The sequence below is a fragment of the Dermacentor silvarum genome, chromosome 11, assembly GCF_013339745.2.
Source record: "Dermacentor silvarum isolate Dsil-2018 chromosome 11, BIME_Dsil_1.4, whole genome shotgun sequence".
NCBI lineage: Eukaryota > Metazoa > Arthropoda > Arachnida > Ixodida > Ixodidae > Dermacentor > Dermacentor silvarum.
Window position 1 is genome coordinate 31,220,905 of NC_051164.1, and position 19,918 is coordinate 31,240,822.

The 19,918-nt window shown below is 47.0% G+C and overlaps 1 protein-coding gene across 1 annotated transcript in view; it reads right to left on the bottom strand.

The window, feature by feature from the left end:
- Window positions 1-654: 654 nt before the first annotated feature.
- Window positions 655-19,918, bottom strand: part of LOC119432494 (ATP-binding cassette sub-family A member 2) — a 235,232-nt gene continuing 215,968 nt past the window's right edge. The window contains exon 15 of the mRNA XM_049658514.1: window positions 655-950. Within this exon, the coding sequence (XP_049514471.1) occupies window positions 696-950 (255 nt within the window). The 3' untranslated portion in view covers window positions 655-695. The remainder of the gene's footprint in view (window positions 951-19,918) is intronic.

Genomic DNA, 19,918 nt, shown 5'->3' on the forward strand with positions numbered 1-19,918 from the left:
ATAGTGGCGCCGGAAGAAGGGCGTGTACGCGGATTGCCAGATCGTCTTTAGCATACTTGGGGGGAAGACAAAGCACGACTTTTGTACAATTGGCAGGAAATACATAATGCTCACATCTTGGTTTGTATTTCATTTACTAGTTTAGTTACTGAGTGAATGGTCGGGATGTATTAAGTGCATGTGCTTGTACTTTTTAACCCAGTTGTGTTTAGCCGCAGTAATTTCACATGCACATTGTCGTGGCTGATATCGAAGCTCCGATATACACTTTCCGTGTGTGCGTACAGTGTCGGGCATGCATTCAACTTCTTGGCGTTTGTGTAGAGGAAACATTCTATGTACCATTTGTTTTTAGTTCTATCGGTTCATAAATGTGACTCTAATTTTTGTGTATATTAAGTAATAGTAACGATACTGTCGTAAGTTTTGCTAGTCCTAGGCGAATTATCATGGAAAAAAAAAGAAATTTTACATTACTGCTCCTTTGCCTATTAACCCCTGCACATAGTGGAGACGACCTTGAGCCTAAACTCCTTCTGCTCGTGTATTTGTTTTCTCATCTATGCGTGAATCAGGCTTCGACGAGGCAGCGGTTATAGGCAGCAAAATAAAGTATTGAGCTCAAAGCATTTGATGTAAAAAAACAGCCTTTATTGCTTCAACCGCGAAGCAGTTTGCAGAAGCCGTAGTTGGGTCTACGATGAAGGTGTCGTCGCTGCAGAAGTCGTAACTGCAGATTTTGTGTTGGAAGCTGACAGAACGTCTACCGCAACGCTATCGCCCGTAACATGGAGACTGTCTTGCGCTTTGGCGAAGTTCAAGAAGATGTCCTGGAGTGTGTTCTCGCCGACCAGGGCATGTTCGAGGGGGAAGTGTTTCTGGAGATGCCCTACCTTGGTGAACAGCGCGCTCCAAGGAATTCGCTCCACCAGATGGTAGCTAAGCAGGTTCTGGACGGAGAAAAAACACCCGTCGGTGTACTGCATGTGGGCACCACGCGCGATAAGCGAAACAAGAATAGCGCCATTGCATCCCCCATAAAAAATATACTACATACCTCCTAACCGAAATGTACGAGAATATTACATGGATTATATCAGATACCATATGGGGGGCCCAGCTATTGTGCTCCAATGAAAAGAAATAAGGCGGATCATTCTATAGGATTGTGACCAAGTGCACGTCGCTGAAAGTCTTGTTGAGAACACTCCAGCAAAAATTTTAGTCCCTTACATACAATTAGTTAAAAGTAGCCAGAAAACTTTGTTATCCTAAATGTCAAATTGTTAATAAGTGGTAGTGGAGTAGGATATGAGATGTCAAAATACGAAGTTTTGCATCATCCCGTGTTCAACTTTTTCTGTTTTTGTTTAATCGCGCTCATGGGATACCATTGCTCTGAAACACCGATAAGCTTATAAGCCGCTAAGCTGCCGATAAGCTGCCGATAAGCTTATCTTATAGAGGTGACAGAATAATGAATAAATCAGCTGTATCTGGTGGTTACCAGGGACACAGGACATTGCCGTCTGAAGACAAACATGTCAGATAAATACCTGTGTTCGAAGTGAAAGTAAAAAAAAAAAAAAAGAGCGGCGTGCCTTATTGTAACTTAGGACACTGAAAATTACCATACGAATACGTTCTCGCCAGATGAGCACATATGTTTGAAATGAAAGGCTAAAGAAGGAAACCGATGTACTTGCTTGTTTCCAAGCACACCGAAGATTACCGTCCAAACACAGACATGCCAAAGGCTATCGCCTCTGATTGAAATATTGAATAATGAAACCGAGGTACCTTTTTGTTACCCGGGCAAAGAACATTACATATTGAACGCATACATTCTGCATAAGCATACGCGTCCCGAGTGCAAGATTGAGAAATAAAACCGGGGTGGGCCTCCTTGTTACCAGTGGAACATAACATTACCATCCGAACAAACACTTGCCAAATAAGCATCTCTGTTTCAAATGAAAGACTGAAGAATATAACCGAGGTAGCTGGTTGTTACTAAGGGCGCCAAATATTACCGTCTCTACACATACGTGCCAGAATGCCAGATAGTGAAACACTGGATATAACCGAGATACCTGGTTGTTACAAGGAACCGTGAACATTACCACCCGAACACACACATACCAAAAAAGCCCATCGGCACCAATTGAAAGATTGAAGAATAAAACCGAGAAACTTGACTGTAACTAGGGACATCGACCATTACAGCTAATACGCATTCACAACTTATAAGCGTATCTGTCCCGAGTGGCAAACTGAAGAAGAAAACTGAGCTACCTGGTTGTCACCGAGTACACCGAACATTACCGTCTGAATATCATCATCATCAGCCTATTTACGTCCACTGCAGAACGAAGGCCTCTGCCTGCGATCTCAGATTATCCATGTCTTGCGCTAGCTCATTCCAACTTGCACCTGCAGATTTCTTAACTTCATCACCCCACCTAGTTTTCTGCCGTCCTCGACTGCGCTTTCCTTCTCTTGGTAACCATTCTGTAACTCTAATAGTCCCCCGACTATCCATCCTACGCATTACATGGCCTGCCCAGCTTTATTTCTTCCGCTTGATGTCAACTAGAATATCGGATATCCACGTTTGTTCTCTGATCCACACCACTCTCTTCCTGTTTCTTAACGTTACGCCTAATATTTTTCGTTCTATCGCTCTTTCTGCGGTCCCTAACTTGTTCTCGAGCGTCTTTGCTAACATTCATTCATTCATTCATTCATTCATTCAGTTTATTTACCAGACAGTACTGGATGGCTACCTACATCCCAGTTTCTTCCCCATATGTTAACACCGGTAGAATGCAATGATTGTAGACTTTTCTTTTCAACGACAGTGGTAAGCTCCCAGTCAGGAATTGGCAATGCCTGCCGTATGCACCCCAACCCAATTTTATTCTTCTCCAAATTTCTTTCTCATGATCAGGGTCCCCTGTGAGTAATTGACCTAGATAAACGTACTCCTTTACAGACTCTAGAGGCTGACTGGTGATCCAGAATTCTTGTTCCCTTGCCAGGCTATTGAGCATTATGTTTGTCTTCTGCATAATAATCTTCAACCCCACTCTTACACTTTCTCGGTTAAGGTCCTCTATCATTTGCTGTAATTCGTCCCCGTTATTAATGAATAGGACAATGTCATCTGCAAACCGAAGTTGGCTGAGGTATTCGCCGTTGACCCTCATTCCTAAGCCTTCGCAGACTAAGAGCTTGAATACTTCTTCTAGGCATGCAGTGAATAGCATTGGAGAAATTGCGACTCCTTGCCTGACCCCTTTCTTGATAGGTATCTTTCTACTTTTCTTGTGGAGAGCCAAACATGCTGTGCAATCCTTGTAGATATTTGCCAGCATATTGACGTATGCCTCCTGTACTCCTTGATTACGCAATGCCTCTATGACTGCTGGTATCTCGACTGAATGAAATGCTTTTTCATAACCTATGGAAGTCATATAGAGAGGTTGATTGTACTCCGCACGTGTCTCTATTACCCCATTTATGACATGGATATCATCCATCGTAGAATATCCCTTCCTGAAGCCAGCCTGTTCTCTTGGTTGGCTGAAGACAAGTTAACCTGATTCTATTGGAAAATATCTTGGTGAATATTTTATACAATACCGAAAGCTAGCTAATGGGTCTATAATTCTTCAATCCTTTAACGTCTCCCTTCTCATGAATGAGTAAAATATTGGTGTTCTTCCAGCTTTCTGGTACACTTAAAGTCGCGAGGCATTGCGTATAAAGGGCCACAAGCTTCTCAAGCATAATATCTCCTCCACATTTGATTAAGTAGACTGTTATTCCATCTTCTCCAGCAGTTTTCTTCTCGTCATATCTTTCAAAGCCCTTCTAACTTCATCGCTAGTTATAGAAGGAGCCTCTGTATACTGTTGATCACTACTTCGAATGAAAGTAGCTTGGCTGCTCTGCGCACTGTACAGGTCAGTATATAATTCTTCCGCTGCTTTTTTACGTCATCGAAATTGCAGATGATGTTACCCTGCTTATCTTTCAGTGCATACATTTTGCCTTGTCCTATCCCAAGTTTTCTTACTGATTTCATGCTGCGTCCATGTTCTACTGCTTCCTCAATCTTTTCCACGTTATAATTTCGGATTTCCCTTACTTTCTTCTTATTGATCAGTTTCGACAGTTCTGCGAATTCTGTCTGATCTCTCGAGTTTGACACTTTCAAGTTTTGCCATTTCTTTATCCTTTGTTACTTATAAGGTCCTTTGTTACTGGCTGCCTTGGTGCCTTACCTCCACTTCAATTGCTGCTCCTGAGATCAACCTTGTTACGCTTTCATTAATTAATTCTATGTTGTCTTCATCTTCCTGATCTAAACCTGCATATTTGTTTGTGAGTGCCAGGCTGAATTGGTCTGCTTTTGCCCTTACTACGTCTAGGCTGGCTTGTGCCTCATAATCAGAACTGGGTTTGGCCCGTAAAACCCCAGAAAATAAGAGCCGAAAGTGCCGAGCGAAAATCAAGTCTGAAGACGATTGCATGTGGGCACTGGTCCAAGACGTAAAACAAAACTGAAGCGTGGCACCCGACAACAGTGACACGGGTGGTACACCACCCAGAAACAGCCGGAGTCGCACCATCGGTTACGCTGACTACAGCGATCGGAGCAGGGGTAAGAACTTTCTTTAGGCGAGTACGGAGGTTTGAGTTCATGACTGATATGTGGGCGCCGGTGTCAATGAGTTCGATGAGAGGTGTACCGTCCACGTCTACGTTGATGAGGTTGTGATGTCCGGGTAGTGTGAGCAGAGGAATGTCGAGTCGGGTGGTCGTGGCCGGCTCACCTCTTGGAGCTGTGTCCGTCAGTTTTCCGATGAGCGGCGGGAGTACGAGAGAGAGAAGGAGAGCGACGACGCAGTGGTGAGCGAGGCAGGTGTCGGGATGGCGAAGGGGAGCGGTTGGATGTTTCGATAGCTCGGGAAAGGCTGCGGGTTCTAAGCACTGCGAGAATGGTGGTAAATGTGCACCACCCTTCCCCAACAGAAGCAGATGAGCCTGTCATCGGAAGTGCACCATTCTGTGGAATTCTGATAACGAGGGCATACGTAAGGGCTTTTGGATAGCTCAGGTGCTGCAGGTGGGCGGTAGTCAAGTTTGTTGACTGAGAAAAGCGTCTGTAATCCTGCGTGTGGTAGTTCTTGACGCACAATGGTCTGGATGAGGGAAATGGTTGCATGGGACTCGTCGGGGGTACGCACCTCAAGAGGGATTGCGGAGGCAGTTTCAATCTCGCGGAGGATGATGCGCACAATATCATGCGGACGAAGGTCCTCGCAGGTAGACGACGCAGCCGCGTTCGGAAGACGGGTGAAGTTCACAGTAAGGCGACGATATTGTGCTTCTTCAAAGCGTCGGCATTCATTGATGACGTCTTGCACGGTGGATGAGTTCTCAAAACCCTGGAGTGTAAACGCGTTATCTGCGATACCTCTGAAGATATGCGCAATCTTTTCCACTTTAGAATCTTGTCCTCGACTTTACGACAAAGCGCGAGAACGTCCTGAATGTACGTCACATAGGACTCGGCGCAAGTCTGAGCGCGGCGTGCAAGTTCTTTCTCCGCAGCGCGATGGCGTCCGATGGGCTTGCCGAACAGATCGATAAGCTTCTGCTTATAGACCTCCCAGCTCGGAATTTCCTGTTCGTGGTTAAGAAACCACACTAGTGCCATGCCCGCCAGCTCAAATATGATGTTCTCTAGCATGAGTGTCGGGTACCAGTTGTTGCTAGTGCTCACCCATTCGTACAGGTGAAGCCAATCTTCGACGTCGGTTTTGTCAGCTGGGGCCGCAAAGATACCTGGGTCACGCGGTTGTGTGAAGACGACGCACCCTCCACCAAAATGTTACGGCGAGAAACGACGCTTGACATTGTAGTTAAATACAACGGGCAGAAGAAAAGCATATAAGGTGAAGCCCGTGCGCGCGACTATCGGCGGTCGTCGTCTTCGTCAGTCCTGTCATCATCATGCGCAACTGCAGCGCCTCGTAGCAATATATATATATATATATATATATATATATGTATATATATGTATGTATATGTATATATATATATATATATATATATATATATATATATATATATATAAAGTGTAACGGATGGGATGGATTTATATATAGGAATGATGGATGGTTAGCGTAGCGCAAGGGACAGGATGATCGTCCAAGCCCAACAGGCAGCTCCTCGCGCACTCTTCTACTTTCTCTTCCTTCGGCTGCGCCATGCCGCGTGAAAATTTCTCCGGGGGCAGATGAAGCTCTCCGAGCGAGTTACACAGCAGCGTGATGTATTTGTGTATATATATATATATATATATATATATATATATATATAATATATAGATACAATGTACGGGTAATCTGACAATTTATATAAAGGCATGAAAAATGATTTAATTTATATTCACAACCTGCATATATATTATTTTTCATGCTTCTTGGTCTGCTTGGTAAGATGTAGGTTGGTAACGAGTGACTATATTGTTTGTATTTGAATATTTTTTCTACAAGTAGGGGTGCTTTTGTACGACGCCTTGTTGGAACAAGATAATGTTCGGTACTAGGAGTAACCCAGGCGTGCGTTGTCCCGTGTGCGAGCGTTTCTACGATATAAAAGAAACGTGGTTTGAGACAGTGCGCGTTTCAAACAGGACAGCTCCTGTCTATAGGATGTGTGTGCTAGGGTAGCGACTAGACCGTCTAGAGCACGAGCAGAATAAGCTAGCAAAGCGGGTTGGGAAGCTAGAAAAGTAAATTAAGTGCGAGCAGAAGCAGCTGAGGAAGGTGGTAGAAGATAAGCTAAGGAATGTGGAAATGAAGCTGAGGGCCACGATTCCGCGTAGCAACGGGGCACGCTTCGATGCAAGCACCGCGAACCGAGCTGGATCCGAAGCAAGAACAGGAAAGAAGCCGATACCAGCACACCGAAAAGCTGTGGCGGACACGTCAGCGATGGTCACGAAGGGGCCGTGGAAGAAGACAACAAACCGAACGGTGGGAGCACATCGAGGCCTCACGTACAGCTTTCGGTGGCAAGGAGGGAAAAAAAAGGGCCGACTTCATTATTCAGTCTGCGTAAAGCATAAACAGCGATAATTGAGAGGGTAGGCGCAGGAGAACGCGTCCGTATTATCGCGCTTCTGGGAAAACCGATTACAGAGGTGATAGCAATATCCAAGGAATGCATGTGGGATACAATGGAGGAGAGGTACCTAGTAGTGATAATGGGCGGAATGACTGGCGTACTGCAAGGGCAGGGGGAAGGGATCATGAAGCTTACAGCCGAAGGGGTTACCGACCTGCGGAATGTTTCAAAGGTAGTGGAAATCGCAGTGTGCATGGTGCCAGAGGTGGAAAAGCAGCATTATGCAGTTGAAAGACCATTGCTTGCACTAAACGCAAACTTGGACGCTAGCTAAGCCAATTATTGTTACGGTTATTGACACCATGAAGTGCACCGAGCAGGTCACGAAGGCGCTTTTGCGCGTGACGCGATCCATCTGAGTGATAGGCTAGCAATACCGGTTGGACTTCGAATCACGGAACGGACAGTAGCTTTTTTACACGGGTCCCAAGCAATCAGGAAGAAACGTTAAGCATGGAATGTAGCGACACACTGCTAGGAGCAGAAATACACCACAAAAAGTTATGACGCACGATGGACAAGTGCAGAGATGGTAAAATTTGTTACATAAACATGCAGGGTGGTCGCAAGCCCGAAAAATGATACGAAATTCAAACGCAGCTGAATTACGAAGCTATTCGCGTGTACACTCTAGTCGAAAGGTATTTGCGAGAATTTGAGAAGTTATTGACAATTTTGTATGGGAGGGGTGCAGAATGAGTGAGTAAAAGAAAAGCGGATCGTAGTCATGCTAGTTAGGCGAGGTATGAAGTGGCAAATGGTAAAAAAACACAGGTAAGAAGCTTTTATGGATTAGCGGCATATGGGAAGGCAAACAGACGTGGCTTGGATTAGCTTACCATTGGTAGGTTGTGATAGCAGAGATAAAAATAAAATATTGCTTGATTGCTTTCGAAGTGATATTAGAAATTGGTGTAGGTGGTATTAGTTGGAGATATTAATTCGCACAGGGGGGATTTACACGGATGCACTGGTTACAATGGTCCCCTGGTGTTGGATCTCTGCGATGAACAAAACCCTATAGTAGTTAACGGGGAGAAGAAGTGTCAAGGACCGCGGTAACATGGCAATGTGAAAACAGGCAGTCACGTATGGACTATGCCTTACTACCAGAAACGGTTTATGAACGACTGCACCAAATGATCATTCACGAACATGGAAAACAAAGCCTGGCTAGCGATTGAAACCCTTTAGGCTTACAATCCGGGAGAAATACTACAGGAAAACTCAAACCAGCAGCATCGGAATTGCCAAGCATGAAAGAAAGGCAAATCACTGATCGCAAAAAGAGAGAGGAGAAAATGGAGCCGTTTTCTACATCAGTCTAGGAACATATGGATTCGTAGGTGTTTTGCAGGAGGAAATGAAACAGACACAGCAAAACGTTGTTGGAGTGGAAAGAGGAAACCACATAAGTTGTGGAACAAGGAAATAAAGCGAGCTACTGAAGAGCGTAAGCAGGCGTCAAGGGATCACCGAGAGACAAAAAGTTAGGATTACACGATGAAGAGGTGCGCCTTACATGGTGCGAATACCGAGAAAAGAAAAGGGCGACAATTGAGCTAGTGCAAGAAGAAATGAAATGCGCAAATGATCGGTGGGTGCATAATAATCGCAATACAGACAAGGCGAACCAACAAGATTCTGGAACAATATAAGAGCACTCGGAGCTCCAACTGAAAATTCGCAAATTGCTACAAGGGATGAAGGCAACATCGTCGAAGGAGAGAATACGGTACTGTACATCACAGTCGTTATTAGTGATCGCTTCGGCCCGAAAGAAGTGGCAGTTAAAAGTGAAACAGATCCAGCAACAATAGGAGCCTGGGAGATCAACATTTAGCGTACAAAACCTTTACGCAGGAAAACAAAAGCATAAGGAAATGTCCCTTTAGCGTAGAAAACCTTTACTCGAAAAAAAAAGCACAAGAAAATGTCCCTAATAACAGCCGGAGGACCAGATGAAATCCGAATGCAGATAAACAAGAATATCGGTCCAAAAAGCAAGACACTGCTAATTTCATTGAGCAAGTGATGAAATGAAGAAAATACCGCTTTGGTGCTGTGAAAGAAAGATTAACTTATCTACAATGGCAAAGGTGATAAGGATACGACGAGCTCGTGAAGGCCAGTTGCAATAACACCGATCATATATACCGGGTGTTCAAAATTAAGCTTTACGGAATTTTTTCGAAAGCGCCTGTGGCAGGTAGCATATTTGGTATCGTTCAACTAGGTTATTCGAAGAGGCGGACATTAGTACCGTAAGAAATCGAAACACATATTAGACTAATTAAAAATTTGTCGCAGTTTCACCCAAAAGGCGAAGCATCAATTGCGATAGCAAATTAGTAGAGAGCTAAACGGAGTAAGGATAGTAGTTTTATCAGCTGTATAAACTTGGACATGCAGCAGCACCGGCAACGCGCAGAACTGTTGTCGACACCGTCGGCGTTTTGCCCGCGTTCGCACCGAACGCGCGCGGCGTTGGTGACTGTTGCCGGAGTCTCTGAGGGCGGCTCGGAGGTTTTCGACGAGATCCGAATGGGACACTCGTCGAGCAGCGTCGGAAATCTTACCCACCTTCTCGCCTCGCAACGTTTTATTGCGATAGCAATTATATGGACACTCAAAAGCAGATTTCTGCCGTCGGCGTCGCCGTCGTCGCCGCCGTGAGGTTCCGTATGACGTCAATGGAGATGAAATCGTCGCCGCGCGCCGAACGCTGTATGTGCGAGTGAAAGGACGCGAGGGGCGCGCGCTTTCACGGGGAATGATCGCACGGCGGAGAACAAACGCGCGTTCTGCGCTGTGCTCGCTTAAGGGCTGCAGAAGTAGGCGTCTCGTTCCTTCTTTACAATCAATCACCATATATGTAGAGCAAACGCGCCTTCTTCCGACGCGCGAGAGACCGTGGGGGAGGGGAGAGGGTGAGGGAAGGCAGGCGACGTTTAGCTGCGGCACCAAGTGCCTATTTATATCAGAGGCTCCGGCAACAGTCACCAACGCCGCACGCATTTTGAGCGAACGCGGGCAAAACGCCGACGGCGTCGACAACAGTTCTGCGCGTTGCTGGTGCTGTTGCATGTCCAAGTTTATACAGCTGATAAAGCTAATATCATTACTCCGTATAGCTCTCTACAAATTTGCTATCGAAATTGATGCTTCGCCTTTCAGGTGAAACTGCGACAACTTTTTTTTATATAAATACGCATTTGGTGCCGCAGCTAAACGTCACCTCCCCTCCCCCGCTCCCGTCCCCCACGGCCTTTCGTGGAAGTCGCATTTGCTCTCTATATATGGTGATTGTAAAGGAGGAAAGAGACGCTTAATTCTGCACCCGCGCAGAACGCGCGTTTTCTCTACGACGTACGTTCGCTCCCCGTGAAAGCGAGCGCCACTCGCGCCCTTCCACTCGCACATACAGCATCTGGAGCGCGGCGACGATTTCATCGCCGTTGACGTCATACGGAACCTCACGGCGACGGCGACGCCGACGGCAGAAATCCGCTTTGGAGTGTCCATGTAATTGCTATCCAAACAAAAAGTTGACTAATGAATTTCTTAGCTAATTAATTTACGACACATATTGCAATTTACGAATTGTAGCCAGTGAGTTTGCAAGACCCATTCACTTGAAATTAATTTCCAGGACGACACCAGTTTCGAGATATTATTTCCCAAAGTGTGGGAAATAATTGCCGGAGTTGTGAGGTGGTTACGGCGAACTGGATGGTCAGGAGGCATAGGCCTTATACAGCACTGGTGTCCAATCGTCTGACTGGAGCTCTTGTGCGGTTATGGTACATTTTTTTAGGTTTCAGTTGGTTTGGTGCGCCCATGACTCGTGACGGCCGGCGCAGCTTCCAGCTGCGCCAGGTTAACAGGTTTTTCTCAGTCGGGACGTGCGAGGATAACTCGCTACACGTTACATGCACACCACCAGAAAGTCCGAGCCCGGCCCGGGCCCGTGTCAAAAAAAGTTGGAGTGGCTTAGCTCGGCTATGCCAGGATATACGTAGCGTTAGCAAAGGTTCAGCTGATTATTCTTAGCTTTCCTGGTTGTCTCCTACGCTCAACCGCTAACTGCCAGGCAACTACTTCGGGATCCGATGAGTCAAGCTTCTCCGTTCTTCTGCGCTGTTGAGCAGCATTTGCGCTCTCCTTCTCCATGGCTATACCACACTGGCAAACGCCAGTCAGAAGCGCAGCGGCTCCAGCGCAGTGTCAGACGGCGACTGCACAGCGAGCGCGCGCCGGCGCCAGTGCGTCTACCACGGCTACGACGTCACTCCTCTGGAATGCGCAGACCGGCGGCGGTGAGTCGCGCGCGGCGGCGGCGATGTGCGCGAGAGGTGCCGGCTCCGATGGCTCCGGTGCGCAAGCCGTGTGACATCACTGATCCTTGCGCATGCGCAGCACGGCTCTTGATGTGCCGCGCGAAACGGGCTTGGCTAGGCCAGTGTAGCTAACGCTACAAAAATCGAGCCCGGCCCGGGCCCGGATCAAAAAGCACGGCCCGAACCTCTGAAAAAACTGCCCTACCCGGGCCGGCCCGGCCCTCGGGCCGGGTAACTAGGCCTTGAGTTCAGCACTAAGAAATCATGAATTAACGAAGAGACGAGTAATCATCATCATCATCATCATCATCATCATCATCATCAGCCTATATTTTATGTCCACTGCAGGACGAAGGCCTCTCCCTGCGATCTCCAATTACTCCTGGCTTGCGCTAGCGTATTCCAACTTGCGCCTGCAAATTTCCTAACTTCATCATCCCATCTGGTTTTCTGCCGACCTCTACTGCGCTTCCCTTCTCTTGGTATCCATTCTGTAACCCTAATGGTCCACGGCTTATCCATCCTACGCATTACATGGCCTGCCCAGCTCCATTTCTTCTGCTTAATGTCAACTAGAATATCGGCTATCCCCGTTTGTTCTCTGATCCACACCACTCTCTTCCTGTATCTTAACGTTAGTCCTAAGATTTTTCGTTCCATCGCTCTTTGTGCGGTCCTTAACTTGTTCTCGAGCTTCATTGTTAACCTCCAAGTTTCTGCCCCATATGTTAGCACGGGTAGAATGCAATGATTGTAGGCTTTTCTTTTCAACGACAGTGGTAAGCTCCCAGTCAGGATTTGGTAATGCCTGCCGTATGCACTCCAACCCAATTTTATTCTTCTGTAAATTTCTTTCTCGTGATCAGGGTCCCCTGTGAGTATGCGTGTGTGTGTGTTGCTGAATAGGACAATGTCCTATTCAGCAACAATGGAGACGAATTACAACATCATTACCTATAGGCATACCCATAGTCAAGCAATATAACTACCTCAGCGTGTACATAAACGAAGGAATGACTTACTTGAGGAGCCAACAAGAAAATCGGAAAATAAAGGGGAAGCGGTATTGTGCAATAATAAACAGCACTTAGGGGCGACAATAAATATGAAATTGTGCGATGAATCTCGAAAGGAGTAATGGTGCCCGCAAGTGCCACTCTGTGCTTAAAATTGTATATCTTGTATGGGATGGAAGTTAACCAAAGAGCGGCAGGCCGGTTTGGTTTGGGAGCCCACGGCAAAACTGCAAATGAGGCAGTGCAGGGTGACATGGGTTAGGCCTCGTTTGAAGTCAGAGAAGCTCAGAGCGAATCTAGTTTTAAGGGAGACTCAGGAAAGTGCATCGAAATAAATGGGCAGCTAAAGTGCACCAGTATCTGTACCTGACAAGCGTGAACACAGAAAAGGGGAATAGATCGAGAAAGTTGGTAACCAAGTACACGGTAATTGAAAGTTTAAATAGACAACCAGGAGTTATCAAAAAGAAAGCGATAGCAACAGACACAGTACATTGTATGCAAATAATTGAAACAAAAAAAGACCACGGGGATTTACAAAAACGGGAAGGAAGATATAAGAAAAAAAAAATCTGAACGCTAACACAAAAGGCAGTGTTTTGCTATTTGGGGCTCCAGCTGGTTTCCTAAGGAAAAAAGATGTCACAGTTTCGCCCGAAGGGCGAAGCAATGAATGCGATAGCAACACAGCAATGTCATACGAAGTAAGGTGAGCGGCTTTGGTAGCAATATGAATTGTAGTAAACATGAGCTGATTAAGTAAGCAGGTGTGCTGCGGCGTAAGTAGACCGACATGAAGAGAGACTCGATGACCACGAGAAGGCGCGTGTGAAACGGTGGTGTTGATGAGAAGCGCTTCCCGTGGGCAGCGCGTGCGAAGGGACACACCTGTAGCGCTGCACTGCCGATCCGGGCAGCATTGCGTGTGTAGCGTGCGTTGGAAAATGTGGCCCGACTATTACGAACTGAATGAACAAGCGTGGTGTGAGCGCGCACAAACACGAAGAGATCACACTGAATGACAGCAGACAACGACTGTCAAAACGCTGGCAGCAAGCATACGCCGCAACGGGCGAAGGTACGTGCGGTCTATCGCTTCAACGGAAACTGAGCGGCGAATGCACTTAAAGGCCAGAGCCGTGTGGAGATAAGAGACGGTGCGAGCGAGCGACGAGCGCGGTTGTTGGCAGAGAAGTGCGCCCCCCCCCCCCCCCCCCCCCCCTGCTCCCTCCGGCGCTGGCTTCCTGCTTCCTTGCTTGCGCGTGGGAGATTGAGTGCGTTCGCTCTCCGTGATAGCGCGCGTCTCCGCACGCTTCCTCTCGGGCATACGGCGCGCGGCGAAGATTTTATCTATAGGGAACGTCACGGCGACGGCGACGGCGACGACGACGGCGACGACGACGCCGACGGCAGAAATCCGGTTCAAGTGTCCATATAATTGCTATCGCAATAAAAACATACCGGAGCAACTTTGCTCATTAAGATGAAGCATGCGTATGCTGGTGCCAAAATACGCAGACCAATATGCACATCCCAATGGAGTGAGAAGAGATCCACCCAGTAAGACCTACCCATAGGTAACGCACACTCACCAGGAGCGCTTAGATTTAAAGTGGACGGAAGGATTAACCCGTAAGCAATCAAGCTAAGGAAGCGACGTTCTCAGTATTGGTGGAAAAAAAAAAAAAACAAGGGAGAGATTGATACCTCTGCATCCGCTACATGCATACGTACCGGTACGAGGTAGATAGAGAAGTTTTTAGGAAGGAAAAACATGATTAAGTAGAGATATTACAAAATTGATGGAGTGAAAAAAAAAGCATTGCGTACATGAATAAATCACGGAGGCTAGTTGACAAATTGTCAACACCCCGTTTCAAACGCGATGCCAATAAATGTTTATGATCATCATCAGCAGGACCGCGCACAATGTTAAAGAAATCTCCTGTGGGAGTCATCTAAATGATGCGTAAGCTTTTGGTGCTAATCACGTGCTCTTTCGTCCTCGTATGCTGGCCAGGTGTGTTTGGTATAGTGGTGAGAAACTGTGAAATCGTGAAACGGGGAAGCGCGGTTGCAACAACCGAGTGCTTATTGATATCAGCATGAGATGAGGAAGAGGCGAGCTGTAGGGATATTGTCTTATGATATATGATGGTTCGCTTAGATGATAATGCTGCTTCATGAAAGAGGAGCACTGGCCGATGCGTGCTGTAGTACGCGACGTAATTGAACAGTGTCATCTTTGGTCTACGCACCATCGACGGTTTTCTCTGAGTAATGCAAACTGATCTCTAAGGCCATGCCTTTCCAGGCTGCATGCGCCATGATTGTTCTTTTTTGTAGCCAAGCCGAGCTAAGTGGTAGGATATGCCAGTTGTACTATGTCAGTTGCAGTGCTGGCACCTATTCGCGACACAATTTATTGATGAGGTTTTGGATCTCAAGGAGAGCACAGGACTGCGAATACAAACTCGCAAACTCGCATCCTCATGGTCGCCGCGATGCACTGATCAGTTCCGCGCACTCTGTCGCTGCACTCGTTAGCGAGGGCAGCGTCGCTCATTAGAGTGCACTTCTTTTGCTTAGTAATACGCAGAGAGTTAGTGCGAATGCCTAATAATATACGAACGGCCATTTTAAGTAATCAGTATGCTCTACTGAATAACAACCGACTTACGTTCAGGAACCTCATATACTGCAATGGAAAGACCAAACCTTCACTGCCAGGCCGCACAACTTACTGGTTTTTGAAGCTTTCTTTGTCAATTTAAAATTATAATTCCTGTTCAAATGGCGAACCGCGTGCTGGATTCTATCACTTCAAATCATGCTCATTTCATTTTCATCAACATTTGACAACGCCTTCTGGCCAGTTGTCAGTGCCTCAGCTAGTTCTACAGCGCGCTTCGCGAAAGAGGCCAGCACTGAGTGAACGCGTCTGTACACACAAATATTACTAAACTTCATCGCTGTTCACTTAAGGAATACTCGATGTATCACGAGACATGTATAAAAAAAAAGAACTCGGACAGAAGAATGCGTGATTTTAATGCGTATAGCGTGGCGCTTGCCTCATCTGTGAAATTTTCTGAATAAGCAGTTTCACTAGGCTAGTGTTGTGGACTTTGAGGGACACAAAATGATCGTGTACCAAGCTTACGGGATGATGAGGCCGCGCTACTCGAAGTCTAAACCCAAGCGCCGGTAGCGCGCGCTCCAATGCAAAAGGGCACGCGATTGCTCCCACGGGAAAAGAGGCGACCAGCTACGTTGGAATCTGTTCATCTTTTTTTTTATCCAGCGGCCGTGGCTAAGAGACCAATCGGCGCTAAAGTGTCGGGGGCGGGAATTATAGGTTGTCTCGCCTATTCTTGACTGCAACTAAATTCTCGCCCGCTGGAGGTCGCGCCGACAACCAACCAATGTAGGTTCAGCCGTAGGTTCTCACCTTACCGACTGCGCTACAACGTTGCCTGGTGGTTCTCAAAACGTGCTGATGCCACCGCGCGCAAGCACGAAAAAAAAAAAAAAAAACACAGACAACGAATGTCGATAGAATTTCGCTGCGTACCATTAGGCGGTGAAAAGACGGCAATTCATCATTTCACCGTTTCCAGAAAGTAGCAGGTGACGCGCAACGAGATGCGACATGGATAAGAAACTTCACCTTTGGGAAAACGGTTTTGTTCGAAACACTTCACTCTGGACGACTTCTTTATTCCAGCGAGTAGACCATTGCTTCCTTTTCATGTGTTTTAAATGTGTTGCTGCCGTTTCAAATCGTGGAGTGTGCTTTGTTTATCAAGGCACTTTAATAAATTAGTGATGTACGTTGTGCGGCGTGAAGCTTTCTCGCGGCAGGTCGGCCATATAGTTCCACAACGGCAGTCTTAAATTCAGTTGATGTCGCAAAGGTTGTCTCGTCGTTGCGGAACCACCGGTTAGCGACATGTGCTACATAAAGCATTGGCGTGAAATCCGCCAGTCCCGTATACGTATAAAACAACCGCTTAAATCTGGATTCTCTATAGGACATGGCGAGAACGCAAGAAGCGGAGTGCCACCTACGCGTCCGGCATTCTTGTTCCAGGCTAGTTGTGTATACTCATACCATAGCTATGAAAGAGATCCCGTGCCGTGTCCCCTGACATTGCTGGCCTTAGTATACGAGTGTTACAATGAGCGCAAATTGTTACTTTGTGGTGACGTGGAATTGAATCCGGGTCCTTCCGCTGCTGAAATGCTCCAAACGCTGATACAGGGGCAGCTGGCTATTAAAGAGGATTTGGCAGAGGTTAAAACGTGGTTGGATGACGCCGAAAAAAAGTGTGAATCTCTTCTCGGCCCGATGAAGGAACTAGAAACAAATGTCGGAGAAATAGCATGAAAAAGTGATCAATTTTCAAATGTTTAACAATTCTGTTAAAAAAATTGACCGCCTTTCCACTACTCTGAAGAAGGGTGCAAGCGAAATTTGTGTTGACTCGTTTGACGCACGAGCGCGTGCCGACCACGAGCACGTGCGCAAACCGAAGGGCGCCAACGAGCCATCTGCGGAAGACTTTCACTCCGTGAACACGGTTAACCAGCGAAGCTGAAACGTGCGGCCCTGGTGTTTATCACTGGGTGAATTGCGAGGGTTCGTTGAAGTAGGTTACACACAAGTTCGGCTACGATGGAGAGAACGATGTCACTGACGGTATGCCTGCAGTCCGCCGTTGTCGCTTGCATTCGATGTCTCGAATTTGATGTCTCGAGCGTGGTTAGCGGCATTCGCCCGCCACGGCCACTTGCGATTCCTCAAAATTAAATTGCTTTAAAATGAAATCTGTTCGTTACAACAATAGAATGAATGGCTCGAGTACGAGCACGACCCAACGAGCCAGCTGTGGAAGAAGACCACGACACTCGAGCAGCTCTGAGAGCAGCTGGTTTTTTTAGCGTTACATCGCCGGCGCAGGTTAGCGTATGCAAGCTTCGCTTAAAAAATTGGTGTGGTTTAGCTTTTGTTAAGCCTGGCTGATGGCAAAAGCTTCACTGCCCTGGTTAGGCCTATTGTCGAGCTGTGGTCGAGGTGTGGTTTCGCAATGATATACAGACATGTTTGCAATGAATACACTGTTTATTCATAATTTTTATGCCTATGAAGACACTGCGGTGATCAGTAAAGCAGTGAGACTAGGTTGCAACTCGCAGCCGGGCCCAACTCTACTCCAGCAACGGCGGCAATGTCTCCTTTCAGGGCTGCGTAAAGGCCTAAATATAGTCCGACGTAGCGTGATCACGCGCCCACGTTATATCACGTTGGCGAGATCAACAGCGGTTATAGTTCGACCGATGGTTCGACGTGCTGGTGCCGTCAACATAACCAGACGCGCGGCCAATGCGCTCCGACGCGCCCGGCGTCTGATGACGCTCGCCCGCGTCCCGATAACGTCGGACCTAATGCTCTCTTGTGGTTTGATCTCTAGCTCTCAAGGTGAAAACTGTTGAGTCGCCGACGGCTGCCCGAGGTAGCGTAATGAAGCTTTCGCTTCAAAACTTCAACAGGCACTTATATTACAGCAGGAACAACTGAAAATCGTCACTTGGGCCGAGGGAGTCGTCCCCAACAGGGGCCACCGTGAGACCCCGCCATGATTTTGAATAAAGATCTTGTAACCACCACCACCAGCAGGAAAAGCTTACAGAATTGGAAGGTTGGAGTTGGAGGCCAAATCTTGTGGTTTTTTGCACAGATGAAAAAGCAAACGAAACTGAGGCTCTGTTGCGTCGGAGAGTAATCAAGGAGGTATCGTTTGAGGACAGGCTTGGCGCGATGTGTTTTTCTGTTGTTAAAATACATCGCCTCGGAAGACATCCCGGAAAGTTACCTCTGATTCTGTGTTTCCAAAATGATATTGTAAAACAATAAGTGCTCAGGACCTATAATGAGCTTAAGGGATCGCAAATTTCCGCGCAAAATGACTTCTCTACAGAAACGCTAAGAAAACGAAAAGTGGTGTTTTCGTTTTCGAAAAAAAAAAAAACGATACCAAAGCGCTAAAGCAGAAAAAGAGCATAGAAAGAAGGTCGCAGTAGTAAACGATATATTGCGCGCTGATTCCCAGTTCTAGCTGTTGAGAAGTCGAGGGTCCGAGCGTCAAGAAAATGGCTAGTGGCTGGTTCCATGGCTAGTGCCGTGCCAGGGGCCGGGAGAAGGAGAGGTCCAGAGATACGTCCAGGAGATGAGAAAATGGTTTTATACACAAATTTAAATGATAGTTTACAAGAAGTGCTCCACGATTCTTGGAGCCCACTACAAGCTAAAGTCTTTGCATGTCCGAACGTCTACACATCACCCAAGGTCCTCTTTTTATGCAGTTATTTTCCTCTTTCACTCGTAAGCGAATTCACTATGGTTCTTCTCGGCCGAACACAATCGCCGAAACGCTCTCAAAATCCTGCCCCTGACGTTTGCACCGTTCCGCCGGACTCCGCCTCCAATACTGCGTGATCGTCGCCGCATAAGGGGCAACCACGTGGAAATTTGGGAACCTCAAGGCGACGCAGTTCTCACGGTAGTCATCTGCATTGGCTCCTTGCAATAATTAGTGGGCTCTCCACGATGGTAAGAATATCAGGGTCAGCAGATCGGCCTTCGCGATAGTTACCGCTTCCGCAGAGGGCGGTGGTTGTTGTCTCGAAGTGATTTCTTTTGTTTTGAGCGGCTTCGTCGTCTCTGAGCCCCGTCTTAGTCCGGGCGGGCGCTGCGGCTTCACTTGAAATACCCAAAGAGGGACGTTGCCCTTTAGCCACGCAAGAGGCCGATGACCCATTGTAACCTGGGGTTCCAAAACTCGCCTCACCAGTCAGCTCTGGGCGGTTGAATTTCCAAGGATACGAAACATAATTGCTTTTACATTAGTCTCTGGTGGCGCTGATTTAGTCGCCAGCTCCGTGGCCTCCAGAAAACGACTAAGCGCGAACAGCGCTGCAAAACTGCAGGACTGCCGGTGAACCGTCCTTTGTCCCGAGGAAGGACAACCACCATGCCAGGCACAACAACGCATGACATGCTGTTTCGAACGCACGTGTTGTTATCGGATCCGATAAAAATGCTACTCAAAGTGCATAGCTTTCACGGTCTGTATTTAAGAACCTCCGTGTGCTCTCTTTTAATGCCAGAAGCATTGTGAACAAAGTGGAAGAACTTTAGATATTACTTTTCTCTTATGACCCACACTTGGTTGTTATCACTGAGATGTGGGCGTATGATGGCGTACATGATAAAAAAATTATTCGTCCTGTCTATCAAGTGCACAGCCAGAATCTATGCACACGTGGCGGACGAGTCACTATTATTTTAAGCTTGGC